General features: G+C 39.0%; 1 protein-coding gene and 1 pseudogene across 1 annotated transcript in view; one reads left to right on the forward strand and one right to left on the reverse strand.

The window, feature by feature from the left end:
* Positions 1 to 19,604, reverse strand: part of Rit2 (Ras-like without CAAX 2) — a 356,224-nt gene that overhangs the window by 231,524 nt on the left and 105,096 nt on the right. The window contains exon 3 of the mRNA NM_001013060.1: positions 14,277 to 14,350. Coding sequence (NP_001013078.1) covers positions 14,277 to 14,350 — 74 coding nt within the window. The remainder of the gene's footprint in view (positions 1 to 14,276; positions 14,351 to 19,604) is intronic.
* Positions 4,006 to 4,912, forward strand: Rpl18-ps3 (ribosomal protein L18, pseudogene 3; annotated as a pseudogene).

Below are 19,604 nucleotides of genomic sequence, written 5' to 3' on the forward strand. Positions count from 1 at the left end.
AAAGGGCATCAGACAAGCCCAGACGGATCCTTCTGTGGTTAACACTTTGTTTAAGAAAAAAGAAAAGCTATTATTCCTAAAATAATACTGTGAACTACCTTTACTATGTATTGGTAGCATTTTATCTTAACTATCCAATGGACCCTCTTTCTTCTAAAAAAAGTTAAAAAATTTGAAGACAGGAGACCGTTTTAAACATGTGTGTTTGTTACATGTTTTAGAACTGTCCAGAGAATTCAATTATTTTCCACCACTGAATTCTTCACTGCAGAAATAAGAGATGAGCTAGTGTTGAGAATGATAGCTCAACAGTAGAACATAAAACATGTAAATAACATTTACTCTGTTATTTTGGTTGAGACAAACGTGAGCCATAAAAATAAATCCGTATAAATATAAATATTATAAATAAATACAAAAAATAAATGCTATAGAAACCATTTCAGTCAGACATGAGAAGAAAACAATCCATTGGCATGCCATATCTGCCACTGAATTTCTCATTTACTTAATTATTCTTAATTATGTTGCTCCTGCATAAAAAATTGCTGGTATTACAAGTATTATGGAATAAAGCAATAGTTCAAACATTTATATAGATGTTAAATAGGAAATAATTCACTACATAGTACAATCACATTTGCAATTAATCAAAATGCAGACAATACTTAACATGTTAGAACTGCAAAAAAAGGGGCTGGGGATTTAGCTCAGTGGTAGAGCGCTTACCTAGGAAGCGCAAGGCCCTGGGTTCGGTTCCCAGCTCCGAAAAAAAGAACCAAAAAAAAAAAAAAAAAAAAGAACTGCAAAAAAAATTCTGCAAATGCTTGAAACTCTACAAAATAATATAAAGAAAAATAACAGGAAAGACTGGTGATAAAAATTGTTCCAGTAATAATGCTTTTTGAGATTTACTATTCTGTGCGGATTGTCCATTGTTCTCATGATATTCTATATTGGTTTCTAATTAGATACCTTCCCAAGGACATCACTTACATTGAAAAAATTAAAACAAATAACAAGTTGTAGAAACTGTGATTTACGGAAATCATAGTGCTATTCATTTTGGAGGAGATCGCTTGCAGGGGAGGTAAAAGATTCATCCTGACAGGACTCCAGGTATAGCTCATGAATAAAAAGCGAAGATCTTCCGTCTCTGTCAGCAGCCACTAAGTCTTGGTCAAGCCACTTGTGAATTTATAGTGTGCTGTATTTGTGAATGGTGAAATATGTGGTCTCTGTGGCAGAGTCAACACTCTAGGAGTCACACACTCAGCCATTTACATGAATCTTAACTCAGAAGCACTTCTCTCTTACCTAACGCGTTTGTGTAGGGCCTTTCTCAGTGATAGCCCTATGCACACAGGGTATCACCCTCCACAGTGGAATACTGAGGTAATTGCCCCATGTCAGTTGCTGTCAGGAGGCTGAGACATGAATTATGAAAGAAATTCTAATTATCAGACATTTCTACCAAAAGGATGCTTTAAGAAGTTTTGACAGGGGCTGATAGGTTGCACAATGTAGAAAGAACTCGCTTAGTGCACACAAGACCTTGAGCTCAGCACAAATAAAATCTTGGTTAGCGGTTTACTGAGGATTTTGTGCAAACTATAAATCATGTCTTTTTTTTTTAATTTGGCAGTTTTAATGTTGAAAATTGCCGAATATCAGCTAAGATGCACATGATAAATACATAAATATTAATGTTCTTCATATAACACTATCAGGTAATTTGCACTTAAAGCAGGATTTCCTAATGAAATTAAATATAAGAGAAAGGTAGAGAGATCATAGGTTTAAAATGTGCGATGAAATATTTCTTTCTTCAATTTTGAGTCTAATTTCTTCTTAATGCACAAAAACTAAAAGTGTAGATTCTTCAAAGCCAAGAACTGCAGGGTGTTTTTTAACTTATTTTTAATCTCAATAAGCAACATCTAATGTTGCAAATCTATTAGAGCCCAAATAATCATGTGAAGGCAGCGCACAGCTCACAGATGTACACGGTTATTATCCTCTTCTTCTACAGTTAATAGTGTAGCTGATTTTACCCCTAAATAAAAATGTTTACTTTTAAAAAGCACTTTAAAAGTAGTTAACTTGCAAATATTTTTAATTATACACATTTTATTTTCTGCAGCAAGTCATGCAAATCGTGATTATATTTTTTTAGAGTTTAATGGCGATATTTGTAAATTTCATCATTGCATCTAGCCAACTGTAGAAGCACAAGTACTTAAAACACAGTGCTCATACTCTTAAACAATTTTAGATTTTTGGTTTGGTTTTGCTTTTTTTTCTAGGGTGGTTGGGATCTTGGAGGTGATGGGCAAAGACACTACTACCACTGAGTAGCCCCTATTTTGTGTATTGTAGGGGGAGTGGTTTTCAGTCTTGTGTTTCGAAGTTGCCTTCTCGTGTTCTAAACTTAAATTGTCAAACTATTTTACTGTAGGAACTGCTGAAATGTTAGTCTCTAAAAGTCCTGATAAAGTTGGGGGGGGGGTGGTTATCAAAGTAACCAGCATATCACAATATCTCCGACAGCATCCATGCAGAATGAAAAGCTACGTCATTCCTTCTTAAGGAATATACTTAAATCCTCAAAAGTCCATCTTCTGCTTGTGTTTCTCATATGAAGTTGTATCAATTGACTGAGAAAGCCACTCAGCATCTATGAGATGACCAGAACTATCAACACACAATAAGGGCTGACTGAAGGGTTAGGCCTCTTACACTGACCTCAGGACACTGTGTCTTAATTATCTAAAGGGGCATTGCGGCCATCTCTAAATTTTATGTCCATTTTGGGGCACTTCTAGCTCAAATTCTACTTACCAATCTCAGAAGAATCCACACCAATTTGTAGAGTAAAATGATTCTCGGAGAAAAGGCCATGCCCTAAAGCCTCTCTGTGAGTATTAGCCACAAACACACACGGTTAAAAGTCGGAGCCTAACTGGCTATTTAGATGCTAATAGAAGAGTTATGCATCAGTCAAGCCAGCAGTAATTCAGAAAATTACAGAGCTTTAAATCTGGACGGCACCTCAGAGATCAAGTCGTGTTCTTTCATTTCACAGAGGAGTAAATTAGGGTCACCTGGGCTGGGGGCTCCCTCAGAGTGCAGAGCTGGTGGGAGTAAACCAGATAAAACTGTGCTTCCTGTTATTCCACAGTAGACAGACCCCTGCAGCAGCTAAGTTCATGATCCTTTCTGTGTCTTGTCTCAGTTACTGGATTTAACAGCATATTAATAGTTTCAGTTACTAGGTACAATAGCATAGTAATAAATGCAGAAGTGCCAACAGTATTGGAGACTGTTTTCATTTTTCCTCTTAAGGATGAGCATGATTCCATGAATAGCTTAAATTTGCTGTACTTGTTTGGACTTCCATTTAAAGCCATGTGTAACTCTCCGGTCTTGACCTGATACATTGTTGGTATCTTAGAGAGACCATTGACAAGACTTGCCTAAATCTACTGAAGTTTATCTCCCAATTGGCTACCTTTATAACATGGAATCCTCGTTGCTCCAAACCTTAGGGTATTTGAGGATGGGCATGTCCTAAATTTTTTGTTTGTTTCTTTCTTACTTTATGAAGTTCTTGATACACACTATACTATTTTGTAAAAGAAGAAACATAAAAGTGTAAATGTCTCTGAGTCTGAAATTGCCTTCAAGTTAAATGCACAAGCTTGACAGAGCATTTACCCTCCTTGAGACTCAAATACTACAAATCCAAAATATATTATTTTTCAGCAGATGCTTCTAAAGCCAGTATATACTATAGACAGGAATTTTTAGTTTCCTTCTAGAAAACTCCTTCTAATCATTACAGTTGTCCATGGACTGGCTGCTTTTAGAAACACAATACCTAAGGGGAGAAGACAACTATGTTTCATGAACAACTGTGGGAGAACTGAGCATTACTACACTAACTCGAACCCTAGAAGAAAGACAAATTAAAATCTTAAAAGGCAGTGCATGCTACCCCCAAGCATGGCGTCTTGCTGTTCTTTTATCAATAAGTTTGGGAGTTTGTATGTGCTGTGATGCACATCCGGGCGATAACTTGCAGGAATCAGCTTTCTTTCCACCGTGTGGGTTTTTCTGCATGGAGCCATGCAGTAGGCTGAAGCCACTGTCATTTGAAGACTTATACATGGCATGGTCCCTGCATAATCACAGGAGAAAGAAATGTTGCTAGGAAAGGCCAGGAGGGATCTAAATGAGCTTAGTTTCTAGTGTATTTACGTTAGTCTAGCTTCTGTCCTCTTTGTAACAATTTGTCAACAAATCTAAGCTTAAGAATACGAGGTTTGGGTCTTTCTGGACCTGGCCGAGCAGAAGGTGCCATCGTGGGTACTCACATTCACCACAACGATTGAAGGGATCTCAAGGGCCAGGACATCTACCTAAGGCTGTTAATCAAACTACAGGTTTCTGGCTAGGGACCAACTCTGCCTTGAATCAGGTAGCGCTGAAAAGGTTATTTGTGAATCACACTAACCGATCATCTCCGTCCCTGTCCCTGATGATCCGAAAAATGAAGTTTCCTGACCGGGAGAACGAAATCGCTGTGGTTGTGGGGATGGTCACAGATGATGTGAGGATTCTCTGAAGAGCTCAAACTGAAGGTGTGTGCACTGTTGGTGCACAGCCTGCCGGAAGTCGCATCCTCAAAGCTGGGAGTAAGAGCTTTCCCTTCAACCAGCTGGCCCTGGAGCCTCCCAGGGGTTGTGGCACTGTGCTCCTGTCTGGTCCTCAGAAGGGCTGAGACGTGTACCTACCTTTATACAAGGTCCCAGGAACCCCAAGCAGCCACACCGAACCCTCTGTCAGTTCTGAAGGCTGAAAGTTCGAGCGTGCCCGAGGCTAAAGGGTCAGCCGAGGGTACAAAAAATGATCCCTGGATCTCACTGTTAACATAAACAAGCTTTGGATGTTGAAAGGGAAAAAAGAACACAAGGTTCCTCTGAATTTCCAGATATATCTTGGTTCTACAAAGATTTTATGTACAGAAGACCTGGGTTAATTAAGTGTTAAGCCTTTCTTGTTAATCTGCGTTTCATCACAGTGTCCTCCATAAGACTTGTAACAGGTAGAAAAGAGTTTGTCCTTCCTTCACCTCTACAGATATGATCACGAAGCAGGCTGGATGTGGCCTTCAAGGTTGCCTCTAAGAGGATGGCCCTTCACTAGTTTGCATACCATGATACTCAAATTCCAGGTAATAACATTAACAATAGCTTTTCTATTGCCCTTCTAGGTTTATTGTACAATTAATAAATTTTGGCCAATATGGAAATTAATGTTATCAAAATCAAGCAATGTGGCATAATTAAAATACTGCAGTAGTGGTCTTTCCAGTCCCCTACAGAGATATAATTTCTGTTAAATCAACTGCATGGACCACCTCCTGAGTGAGCAGGTTTAATAATAGTGTAAAAGCCAACACATCACCATCTGCTTAGCCGTATGTACTCCACCTATGTTTGGCAACAGTTAATACATGGTTGACAAGTATATAATGGCGTACAGATTTAACACCCCCAACTTCCTCAGTATTACCACTCTCCAAGCCTCAGATTCATGTTTCATCATTCTGTCCACAGACCTGTACTATTCTCTAGCTACATTTAGACTGAACAAATCCATTAATATGCTGCCCTGGTCAGCCATCTGATAGCAGCACATAGCAAAGTGTGAAGCAATAATGGTAGGATTTTCTAGTTCACAAGTCTGTGTAACAATCGGAACAGATCTGGGTGAAGCTGGATCTTATCGGTGCTGCTCATTGGTTTAAATCTGCTCCCTGCTTCAGCCTTTTCTCTAGACCAGGAGCCACCTGAAACATTCTCTGCTCTGATTTTGAGGAAATAATAGAACATCCCTAGAAGCTTCACAGACAAGGTACCTAACCCCCATAAGACAATATAGTCTGTATTAACATTACCAAGCCTGTGATCAGTACAGAAAAGGAGAGACAACCTTTGTATTAATAAATGAAGGAATCACATTCTATAAAACATTCTGTAAAGGAAAATTTCAGTTATTCCGAATCGGTTCATCAAAGTAACTATTTGGGTACCTGAAGATTATTGTAATTGAGAAAGTCTCATTTCTCTGACAAGAATTTAGCATTCTCTGTTTTTCTCCAATTAGGCCTTCAGGTCCCCTGGAAATAAGTCTATGTTTTCCTGTATAAAAATGTCCCTTTGAATAATTGAGATAAATTTCCATTTTAATGTCCCCAAAGTCTTTAGAAATTCCCCCATCCGTTCATTGTCCAAAGTCCCTAGAAACAAATGAGTTCGTTAGCATTCAATTCATAAGACAGAAATAGATTTTTAATTCTAGTGAATTACTCACTATCAACACTCTAATTTCTGTAGTCATTCATAAGAAGCTATACAAAAAAAGATTAAAAAATAAACTTGTTTTAATTTTTTCTGGTGCTGGAATCAAACATAACTTTTATATTTAAGTTTTAAGATGTTTAAGTTCCCCTTCTGGTCTGAATCAGTACCTTGAGCAGACCTTGGGCACTGGCTCTGTACCCGCTCCTACATCACCCAAAGGGAGCCCAACTCCCAGGTGGTCTAAAACATCCAGGATCACAGGAGAGGCCACATCTGCCCAAACACCCAACCCAACATCCAGAGCAACTGGATCCCCCAAGATCAAGGGACGCAGGAACTCCCACTCACCTCAGGGCATAGGTTCCTTCCCATCTGAACCAGTGATCTGAGCAGACCTTAGGTTCTGGCTCCCTACCAAGTACCACAAAACCTAGAGGAAGCCAGACTTCCAAGTACTCTAACACACCCAAGAACAGAGGTGGACTGAACTGCCCAGGATCACAGGATTACAGAGGAAGCTTGACTCCCAAGAGATTGAACACAACCAGGATCTCAGAACCACAGAATTCCAAAATCATAGGATCACAGATACAGCTGGACTCTGAGGTGCTCTGACACAACCAGGATCACAGGAGGGACAGGCTGCAGTCCGAGACAGCAGGGCAGGTAACACTAGAGATAACCAGAAATGCAAGAGGCAAGCGCAAAAAAAGTCAGCAACAGAAACCAAGGCTACTTGGCATCATCAGACCCGAATTCTCCCACTACAGCAAGTCACAGATGCCCCACCACACCAGAAAAGCAAGATTTAGGTTTAAAATCACATCTCAAAAAAGCCAGAAATCCCACATTCACAGGGAAGCTGAACAATGCTCTACTCAATGATAACTTGGTCAAGGAAGAAAGAAAGACTTTTTAGAATTTAATAAAAATAAGGGACAGCATACTCAAAATTATGGGAAATAATGAAACCAATGAAACCAGTGCTAAGAGGAAAAATCATAGCTCTGAGTGCCTCCAAAAGGAAACAGTAGGGAGCATACATTAGAAGGTTGACAGCACACCTAAAAGCTCTAAAACAAAAAGAAGCTAATACACCCAAGAGGCAGAGAAGGCAGGAAATAATCAAACAGAGGGCTGAAATCAATGAAGTAAAAACAAAAAGGATATACAAAGAGTCAACAAAACTAGGAGCTAGTGCTTTGAAAAAATCAACAAGATAGATAAACCCTTAGCCAGATTAACCAGAGGACACAGAGAGAGTATACAAATCAATAAAATCTGAAATGAAGATAACAACAGAAACTGAGGAAATCCAAAACATTATCATATCCTATTACAAAAGCCTATATTCAACAGAATTGGAAAATCTGGATAAAATGGACAATTTTCTAGACAGATACCAGGTGCCAAAGTCAAATCGGCATCAGTTAAACCATCTAAACAGTCCCATAACTGCTTCAGAAAAGGTAATTAAAAGTCTCCGAACAAAAAAACAAAAACAAAAACAAAAAACCCAGGGCCAGATGGGTTTAGTGTAGAATTCTATCACCTAATACCAATACTAATACCTAATACCAATACTCTTCAAAGTATTCCACAAAATAGAAACAGAGGAAACACTACCCAATTTGTTCTATGAAGCCACAAATACACTTTTACCTAAACCACACAAAGACCCAACAAAGAAAGAGAACTTCAGACCAATTTCCCTTATGAATATCGATGCAAAAACACACAATAAAATTCACCCAACTCAAATCCAAAACCACATCAAAGTGATCATCCATCATGATCAAATAGAATTCATCCCATAAAATCAGAGATGGTTCAATATAAGGAAATCCATCAACATAACCCACTATGTAAACAAACTAAAAGAAAAAAAAACGCATGATCATCCCATTAGATGCTGATAAAGCATTTGACAAAATTCAACACCCCTTCATGATAAAAGTCTTGGAAAGAGGAATTCAAGGCCCATACCTACACATAGTAAAAGCAATATACAGCAAACCAGTGGCCAACATCAAACTAAATGGAGAGAAACGTGAAGTATTCCATTAAGATCAGAGACTAGACAAAGCTGCTAATTTTCCCTACATATTCAATATGGTACTTGAAGTTCTAACCAGAGCAATCAGACAACCAAAGGAGGTCAAAGGGATACAAATTGGAAAGGAAGAAGTAAAAATACCACTATTTGCAGATGATATGATCGTATAACAAAAAACACAGAATAGCTAAAACTATCCTCAATAGTAAAAGAACTTCTGGGGGAAATCACCATCTCTGACCACAAGATATATTACTGAGTAATAGTGATAAAAACTGTATGGTATTGGTACAGAGACAGGCAGTTAGATCAGTGGAATAGAATTGAAAACCAGAAATGAACCCACACATCTATGGTCACTTGATTTTTGACAGGGGAGCTAAAACCATCCAGTGGGAAAAAGACAGCATTTTAAACAAATGGTGCTGGTTCAATTGGAGGTCAGCATGTAGAAGGATACAAATGGATCCATTCTTATCTCCTTGTACAAAGCTCAAGCCCAAGTGGATCAAGAACCTCCACATAAAAGCAAATACACTCAAACTAATAGAAGAGAAAGTGGAGAAGAGTCTCAAACACATGGGTACTGGGAAAAGTTTCCTGAACAGAACACCAGTGGCTTAGGCTCTAAGGTCAAATATCAAAAAAATGGGACTTCATAAAATTGCAAAGCTTCTTTAAGGCATAGGACACTGTCAACAGGACAAAACAGCAACCAACAGATTATGAAAAGATCTTTACCAGTCCTACATCTGATAGAGGGCTAATATCCAAAATAAAGAACTCAAGAAGTTAGACTCCAGAGAGTCAAATAATCCTATTAAAAATGGGCTACAGAGCTAAACAAAGAATTCTCAACTGAGGAATATTGAATGGCCTAAAGAAATGTTCAACATCCTTACTCATCACAGAAATGTAAATCAAAACAACCCTGAGATTCTACCTCACACCAGTCAGAATGGTTAAGATCAAAAACTCAGGTGACAGATGATGCTAGCAAGGATGTGGAGAAAGAAGAACACTCCTCCATTGTTGGTGGGAGTGCAAGCTGGTACAACCACTCTGGAAATCATTCCTGTGTTCTTCAGAAAATTGGACATAATACCACCTGAGTACCCAGATCTCCTGGCATACACCCAAAATATGCTCCAACATATAAGAAGGACACATGTTCTACTATGTTCATAGCAGCCTTATTTATTATAACCAGTAGCTGGAAACAACCCAGATGTCCTTCAACAGCAGAATGGATACAGAAAGTGTCCACTACATCTACGAAATGGAGTACTACTCAGGTATTAAAAACAATGACTTCGTGAAATTCTTAGGCAAATGTGTGGAGCTAGAAAATATCCTGAGTGAGGTAACCCAATCAAACAACAACACACATGATATATATTCACTGATAAGTGGACATTAGTCCAAAATCTCGGAAAACTCAAGATAAAATTTACGGACCACATGAAGCTCAAGAAGAAGAAAGAACAAAAAGTGGGGGTGCTTCTGTACTTATTAGAAGGTAAAACGAAATACTCAGAGGTGGAAATAATGGAGACAAGTATGAAGCAGAAACTGAAGGAAAGGCCATCCAGACACTGCCACTCATGGGGATCCATCCCACATGCAGTCACCAAACCCAGTCACTCTTTCTGATGCCAAGATTGCATGCTTACTGGAGCCTGATATAGCTGTCTACTGAGAGACTCTGCCAGCACCTGACAAATACAGAAGTGGATGCTTTCAGTCAACCATTGGACTGAGAACAGGGTCCCCAATTTAGGAGTTAGAGTAAGGACTGAGGTAACTGAGGGGGTTTGTAAGAACAACAATATCAACCAACCAGACACCCCAGAGCTCCCAGGGACTAAACCACCAACCAAAGAGTACACATGGAGGGACCCATGGCTCCAGCTGCATATGTTGCAAAGTATGGCCTTGTTGGGCTTCAATGGTAGGAGAGGCCCTTCTCTTGGTCCTGGGAAGGCTCGATGCCCCAATGTAGGGGAATGCCAGGGTGGGGAGGTAGGAGGGAGTAGGCGCGAGGGTTGAGCAGCACCCTCAAGGAGGTAGGACATGGGAGTATGGTTTAGGGGGTTTCAGGGTTGGGGGATCCAGGAGAGGGGATAACATTTGAAATTTAAATAAAGAAAATATGCAATAAAAGAGAATTTTAAAAAAAGATCTTTAAGTTCCAAAACAGGAATAGAATAAAACTACCTTGTCCATAACATACAGCTTAAACCCTAATGATTTCTGCTGTAAACCAGAATTGGCTTTAATATTAAAATCAGAATTGTAAAAATGTTTCCTTTGACACTACAAAATATCACTTCTCCAGACTAAAATTGCTTTGAAATGAAACATCTTTCCTCTGATGTTGTTATAGGATTTACTAATTTCCCTTAATGTGTATGTGAGGAGGGAGAACTATTGACCACTTGCACTCTAGACACATGAGCTATGACTTAATCCTGCTTCACTCCGTACTGCTTCCTTCTCAGAAAACATATTTTTGATGTCTGATGATTTGTATATGCTCGGCCCAGGGAGTGGCACTATTAGGAGGTGTAGCCTTGTTGGAGTAGGTGTGCCACTGTGGGCGTGGGCTTAAGTTCTTCATCCTAGTTGCCTAGAAGTCAGTGTTCTGCTAGCAGCTTTCAGGAGATATAGAGCTCTCAGTTCCTCCAGCACTATGCCTATGTAGATGCTGTCATTTTTTTTGCCTTGATAATAATGGACTGAACCCCTGAACCTGGAAGCCCCAATTAAATGCTGTTTTTGTAAGAGTTGCCTTGGTCATGGTGTCTATTCACAGCAGTAAAACTCTAGGGCAGAAGTAGGTACCAGGAGTGGATATCCCAGTATAATAGGCCTGATCATGCTCTTGTTTAGAATAATGTGGATTTAGGGACTTTATATTTGAAAAACAGTGGGATGCTTTAAATGGGGCTTAATGGGCTATCCTAGTAGGAACATGGAAGACTTTGTTACTGAGAGAGATTTGAATTGTGCGGACCTCGACCAAGATGTTTAGTGGAGAATTTCCAGATATGGCCTAGAGACTGTTTTGGTGGTATTTTGGTGAAGAATGTGGCTACTTTTTGCCTAGTCTGCCTGAGGCTAAAGTGAAGAGACTTAGATTAATTGCACTGACAAAGGAAGTCTCAGAAACTCCCATCATAGACTTATTCTTTAGTTAAGTCTCATGAAGAGCATTTCAAACAAGCACTAAAAGCTGAAAAAGGAAAAATATAAAATATATGGTTTGAGGATTAAAGGGGCACCTGGAAGTGAAATAGAACTGATATCTTGTGTTTATGTCTATTAAATTGAATTAAGGGAGTGAGACTTTGGGGCGAGATCCTACCCAGCTTAGTTTAGATCCAGGCATGGTGATACACATCTTTAATCCCAAGAGATAAAGCCAAACAGATCTCTGAGTTCAAGGCCAGCCCCTAACAGAGCAAATTCTGGGTGACGAAAAGCTTAATCCCAGGAGACAGGCATGTAGATCTCTGAGATCAAGTCAATCTACAGAGTAAGATTCAAGACAGCCAAACTTAGGCAGGACGTTTTCTGGAAAACAGAAAACTAGTGATAAAGTAATAGAATAAGGGGCCGTGTTCCAGATCCTGCAAGCAGTAGAACTCAGCAGCTTTGGCCGTGTGGTTCTGGCTGTAGAGTCAAGAATAGAAGGGACTACTAGGACAATTGATGTTTATTAGCTGGAACTAAGAAATTGGTGGTGCTTAAGAGGAGACCAGTATCACTGAGGTGAAATCTTCTGGAAAGTGTTTACTTCAGGCACATAGAAGCTGTGTTCCAGAGATAGCCAAGGTTGTACCTCATGCTGCAGCTGTACTTGGTAATGTGTAAGAGTCACCCAGGTAGTACCAATTCTGCAGGCATAAAGGCATCATGATGAATAGCTGAGGACTGACACAATAAGAGGCCATGAAAGGCCATTGGTGAAAGGGCATTCTCAGTTGCAGTTGACGGCTCAGGACTGAAGGGGTCATGTAAAGGAGTTGAGGTTTGGCACCACAAAGAAAGCCTATGAGAGGTTATTGGTGAAGCCTAGTTGCAGACGCACACCCCAGTGTATTAGAGATGCCAGTACCATAGGATGATCACCAAGGCAGTGGAGTGGATCAACCTGAGCTTAGAGTGCTACAGAGGGCAGAGCTGGAAAAGTGATGCCAGCCCTTTGGAGGAACACAGAGGATCATGTATGGATCCCAGACATTGAAACAAGAAGCTGTAACATTAAAGTTGCCTAGGAGACCCCAAGATGTTTGAGATACCAGATTCCCTGGGCTATCTCTTGAGGAAAGCTGCCAACAGGGAGAAAGAAGTTTAGTTCAGTAATGAAGATGAAAAAGGAGTTGGAGATCTGAAGACTGCCTTGCTATCAGACATGGAGATGCAGGGTTTGGAGTTTGTCCAGCAGGTTTTCTGTCTTGCTGTGGTGATTAAAGTTAAGTGATTTAATGGATCTCAGAAGAGACCTTGAACTTTGAACTTTTAATATTGTTGAGACTGCTATAGATTTTGGAGTCTTTGGAAGTGGGACTAAATGTATTTTTTATTATGCTATGGGTAGGTTAGCCCCCCCCCTCCCAAACATAGACTAATGTGTTTGAACAAACCTATGGGAGCCATGGAGTGAAATGTGATGGTTTGTATATGCTTAGTCCAGGAAGTGGCACTATTAGGAGGTGCGATTTTGTTGGAGTAGGTGTGTCACTGTGGGCATGGACCCAAGACCCTCATCCTAGCCTCCTAGAAGCTAGTATTCTGCTAGTGGCCTTCAGATGAAGATGTAAAACTCCTGCACCATGCTTCCCTGGATGCTGCCATGTTCCTGCCTTGATGATAATGGATTGAACCTCTGAACCTGTAAGCCAACTCCAGTTAAGTGTTCTTATAAGAGTTGCCTTGGTCACGGTATCTGTTCACGGCAGTAAAACTCTAACAAAGACAATAGGTGAGCTTTGCCTTCTATGTAGTATGCCCTTGAGGACAGCTGCTTGTCCCAGCACACACAGATAACATTTCTATTCGCCATGATTTCTGTTTTCCTTATATTCGTAAGTACAATTATGCATGTGGATCTCTTGCTTCATGTTTCAGGGTTTGTTTTTGTGTGTTACGCTGCACTAAAATCTTCTTCTTTAGTCCTTCCTCATTACTCTGCTTATTTACAATTTATATGGGTTGCAGCTGGCACTTAACATGAGTTTATTTTAACAATTATCTGAAAAGTATGAAGTTAAATAAAGCTTCCAACCTCCTACACAGCACGAACTTTGGCATCTTGCATCTATGATGAATTTTCTCATAATTATTGTAGAGTACCTGCATTCTGTTTACTTTCTTTTTATTTCTTGAAAATATATACACTCTTGCCTCTCCTGACTCCAAATAGCATTTTTTACATTTGCATAAGAGTAACAAACAACTTCCTTAATTTTATAATTCCATTGGCAATACGGTATTTTAATATGCAATTTTATACTTTGACTATCAAGGAAATTTTTAAATCTGATTCACATTTTAAAGTCAATTTTTTCTCATCTTTAATCCTTGACTGATATTGCAAATTCATTCTCCTGTTTGAAGTGTTAAAGTCATCTATTTTGCAGTCAGTGTGGATAAGGTTAAACGCAAAATTATCCAAGATTGCATAGGTTCATTAAACAAATCCAGACAACAATTAAAAAGAAGAATCAGAGAGAGAATGGGGAGAAGTATGTGGGAGGGGCTGGGGGAGAAAGAAAAAGGGAAATAATATAATTATAATTTAAGATTAAATATATCATTATTAAAAATAAAAAGATAACATTACCTACCTGACCGGCAGTGTCCAAGATGTCTAAGTAAGCAGGCTCGTTGTCAATCCTCACCTGGGTTTTATAAGCATCTTCTGAAAAAGCATAGGAGAAAGGTTCAGTTTGTGTTTGTACCATTGAAAAGCTGTGCTTAATTTAAAATTTTGTGAAAAGACTTTCCAAGTTACTAGCTGATGTGCTGTTTAAATCAGCAAGAAAGCAAAGAATATAACATGGTTGATAGTAAAACCTTTGAATATCTTTGACTACAGCACCAGGGCTTAAAAGTATATCTTGGTGGTTAAGAGCCTTTGTTCTTCCAGACATCCCATTCCCCAGTGCTCTTGTGATGACTCACAACCAATGGAAACTCGGGGTCCATAGGATCTGATCCTCTGTTCTGACTTCTATAGGCACCAGGCACATACAGAGTGCACATACATGCATGAAAGCAAACACCATTCTACACATAAAAATAAAATAAATACATCTAAAGAAAAAGCAAAAATGCAGATGGAAAAACATCCTGATAGTATATTTGGCAATGCATGCTTCCATATGTTACCATAGGCATGGGTCACGACGTTACAGAAGCCTTTAAATTTCTAATGCTCAGAGGTGAAAAGATAGCTTTGATATTTTCTGAGAGAAGGAAGGCAGGAAAGCACCACAGGGAAAACAGAGAATATACGCCCATAGATCATTGAATAACTAATGTGTCTGCCTGGGTCTGAAGCTCTAGAAAGGCCTCTAAATGTCTTCCTTTATTTACATCCATGTATGTTCTTACGGTGCTTAGCCCGCCGCACACATTGCAGCCTCTTTAAATGTATCAATGGGTTAATGCGACCTGGCCATTCCTGGACCTCGGGGTCATAGATTCCCGAAGTTCATATTTTGCCTTGTTCACTGTTCACATTGTAAAGAAGGGGCAGACAGATCCATTGCCAAAAGCTCTTACGGCATCACTTTGGAGACATCAGTAATTACCACACTGCAGTTTTTAAACCACAAGAGGACAAAGGAATTATTTTAAAATGTCTTTATTCACAGAGCAGAAATGATCAACCATAAGGAGATGCTTTTTCAATTTGTATTCTGGGAACCTCCCACAAATTATAAGCGTGTTTGCTCTGGGAGATGGGAAACATACATGTACACTCAATCACACACGTGTGTGACGTACATTGACACAGAAGCACATAGACAGAACCCACAGCACGCTCGGTGTGTGAGCAATCCTAAGAATTTTCAGTTGTTTATCCTACTACTCTGTGCTTTAGGCACCGGTTTCTCTCTTGTAAGGGGAGCATCCGTGGGATTACTGGCTATTTTTACATTTGGAGGCTGTAGAGGGTTATTTTTCAGTTTCCGGAGACAGACACGGTTACTCTGAGGAGGCTTTAGCCTCAGATCTCCTGTTTGTTTATTTAAACTTCAAGGCCAGGGAAGCAGCCTCCTGAGGTTGAGGTGCTGAGTAAGGCTGGGACAAGGTGTGTGATCATCCCGTGCTGTGACAAGCCAGCCAGCACCTGGGACACACATTCAACGGGAGCCTCTTTTGAGATCAGAAAACCTCTTCAGAAAGCATAGGTGGGAACAGGCTGGAAACTAAAATCACAGAGCCGAGACTTTTTTTTTTCTTTGTGTTTTAAGACATGCCCATCCATGAATACATTCTAGTGTGGGAAATCTGGGTCATCTTCCTGGCCTCAATAGAAACTAAGCCCTTTCATTTCTCTCTATAAACAACCTTGCTTTCATTTTCCATTCATCCACTCCCTTTGAGGCTATCCATGCAGAAATACTGTCAGAAACACTCTGTTGAATGTATATACACACTTGCCTGAATTTCAACCGTCTGCCTACAGTACCTACCCTCAAGTAAGCTCATTTATCTTCCCAAGCAAACAGCTAAATGTACACAAGGCTTCCTCAGGCAGAAATGATCACAGCTGCGTGCTACAGTCTTTGAAGAGAAAAGCACAATAAGACTACACTCGTGGAGACACCTACCACCTTAAAACACATCTCAAAACGTGGATATTTAACATGAGACCAGTATCTTTTCTTGACTCTACTACTACAGCAGAATTTTATACTAAAACAATAAATGTCTGTATTAAAGCTTTTAATCTATCAGAATAAAGGTATGCTGTGCTGGCCAGCCACTTACCTTGTTTGTAAGGTATAAATAACTGTACCTTACAAGGCTCGACAGAGTAGCACATAATAGTGTGTTGGAAACAAGAAAGACAAATCAAATTCAAGAAACACTATGATGTGAATTTTTAGCCAAGTTTTACGAAACTTAAATTACATCTACTATTTCTGATTGTATATATATATATGCATATTTACCAAGAAGATGATTATGCAGGATTTAACAGGATATATTTCCAATAATCATCAAATTTATTGTTTTGGCTAATGTAAAAAACATAAAGTATTCTGGAAAATAGACCTTTTAACTCTTTCCCGAAAAATGTGTATTTATTTAAGTAGTTTAAAATATTTTAGATACAAATATTGAGGTAATATAAAGTCATTAAATATGTAATTGAAAAACCGCCAAGAAAATATTATTGAATTTTTACTACATTATTTTATCATATTCTAATACTTGAATGCTTCTAACACAATTTACTGCTCAAACCAAATTATGTAGTTGATAATCTTTCACTGAAACTGTTTTTCTACAACTGTGAGCCTGTATGTGTTTCGAAAATAACAAATGTTGACCCAATATTTTTAAAAGGCAATAAAGAATACAAAGTCAACTAAGATGTTTTGGGACCCTTTTCAGAGGTCTTCTTATGTCTGACGTACATCTGAAGGGATGCAAATTCATGCATATTCCTTGCACATGCACATAGAGAGAGAGAGAGAGTAGAAGCACTCGGAAATGCACAGTACAGACTCTTCTGTCCTGATTAAACGCAACTGATTCAACTTGATACAAGCCTGCGTTTTCATCAACATACTTATCAATATTAAATTCGGTGCACAGCTGGGCATCTAGTGCGCACTCCATAATCTAATGGGCTCAATGTCTACAATATTGAAAAGTAAGTCATCAGTTGTGTCTAGTCATGGGGAGCTTTAAAATGCATTAAAATAAGCAGACGATTACACTATTCCTTGCTAAGTGTTCAGTGGCAAACTCTTAGAAGTAAATTCATTTAGATAGAAAACAATGATCACTGGTGGAATTCACTGCTGAGCTTGGCTTAGTCCTCAAAGTCTTCACACAGAAAGAGGGAAGCCTGAGGCCTCAGGGGGAGAGAGGGTAAATTATTTAAACTCTGACGTACCCCTTAGCCTGAACATAAACATTCAGTAAAATAGTCAGTACATTTAAGGTTATTGGCTGTGAAAAAGGATTTTGAAAGCAAGCTTGATTTAATGTGTAGAACACATAGTGATGGAAAAAGGACACCCTTCCTCATCAATGAAACGGCTGAGGCAATGCTGCCATGAAGCTCTGAACCCTGGGTGTCACAGGAGCTGTGATGCAGCTTGGATTGTTTTCCAATATTGTAACAATGAAAAAGGAATGTGGTTTATTAGATCTGGGAGGATTATATTTGAGGTGCACACCAGTTGAAATGTTTTCCCTAAACATAAAGATAAATTCTTATAGGGGAAGTAGGAAATGCCCAGATTCACCTGCTGGTAGCTTGAAGATGCCCTGCTGATGACATGATGTCCGATGATAGTGGATGACCACATGCCAAGGGCTCTGACAATAAATAGTCTTTGGTAGGCAGCAGATTCAACGCCATGCCCCTGTCCCTGTTCTGTACTTGACACTAACTTCAGGCTCAATGTGTCAGCACCATCCACTCAGAGTGAAGGACTGTGCCAGGATACTGCACTGTGCAGAAGTCAACTCACGGGCAATATTCTCAACCAAGACTTCACTCACTGAAGACAAAATAAAACTATTATCCACAAAAGCTGACTTTAAGAGGATCTGCTAGACACAAAGGGCTTAAACACAGATTGTTTCTTTATATAAATGAAGACCAATGTTATAGTCAGTCTCAAAGTCCTACAGACTTCAGCTTGGTCTGATGAACACATGTGGTTACAAAGTTCGCACGATGCCCACCAATCAAATCTGAGGATGAAATTGCAAGCCGTGGTGTGGCCTAGGTTATGTAGAACAAAAAAGGCTCTTATCCAGAGCAAGGAGAGCATTTAAAGAAACCACTAGATGAAAACTTCTCCAGGGAAAAGTAGGCATGATATTGAGTGCATTATTTTCCTTCTTAGGGTGGGGATTGTTAAATTTGCCAACTTTTGTGTGTACATTTATTTTCTATTAAGATTCATATTTTAATATTGTAGACTTGATATATTTATTTTTACTTTTGCATTCTTTAATTCTCTTTACATCTCAATGAAGAATTGTTACATCTCTTATGCAAATATAAGGAAATAAAAAAATCAGTTATATAATTTGCCCAACTAAAAAAGTCTCATAAATATAGAAAATACAGATATGTTATAGGAAGAAATTTATTACTTATTCATCATATTTTGTCCATTTTCTAAAGTCTAGTCCAATTCAGTTTCAGGTACTGATAACTTCTTGATATCTGTATTGAGTAAATGATTTTTCTGATAATGCCAATGAATATGTTCTGTGGGGATAGAATATGAAATGATTTCAAAGATCTGTTATGTCCCCAAATATTTTCTCACTAGAGCAACATGATTCCCCAAAGTCCACCCTGGCTCTTAAGTCCTTCTAAGATAAGCAACTTAATTTCCAATAAAAGTACAAATGAGGTAAAAATATTAGCACATTATTAACCATAAGCATCTTACCCTAAGATTACTCTTGCACAAGATGAGCTGTCAGTAGAGAAAGTAGATTGCAGCATTGTGGGAATGATCAGTAGGGATGAATGGACTGGACAGGAAAGGGCCAGGCTTGAATGCAGATGCAGTATTCAGTGAATACATGAGGTAGAGTAGGCCCATAATCACCAAGACCTGAGAGGTTTAAGGTGAGAACAGCAACCTGAAGAGCCTGTTCTCAGAAAGGAGGAGTTCAATCCTGTCCTTCTAATTTCCTTCTCAAACAGGAAAGTGAAATGGTTTTGTGTTGATACCTAGAGAGGTAAAGCAGCTGAGTACCATGTATATACACCCAAAATAAATTTAGCACAGAAGAATATGTCACATGTCATACTTGCCTTCTGTGAAGTTTGAGAATCCTTAAATTATTAGCTTCTCTAGGGGGTGCGGAAATAAAATTTCTGCAAATGGAAGGACAAGTTTTTTGTTTCTTAAACAATAAGCTAAAGTGGTGTTTAAAAACATTTCCAGAAAGGCAGA

This window comes from Rattus norvegicus, chromosome 18, assembly GCF_036323735.1.
Source record: "Rattus norvegicus strain BN/NHsdMcwi chromosome 18, GRCr8, whole genome shotgun sequence".
In the NCBI taxonomy this organism is placed as follows: Eukaryota; Metazoa; Chordata; class Mammalia; order Rodentia; family Muridae; genus Rattus; species Rattus norvegicus.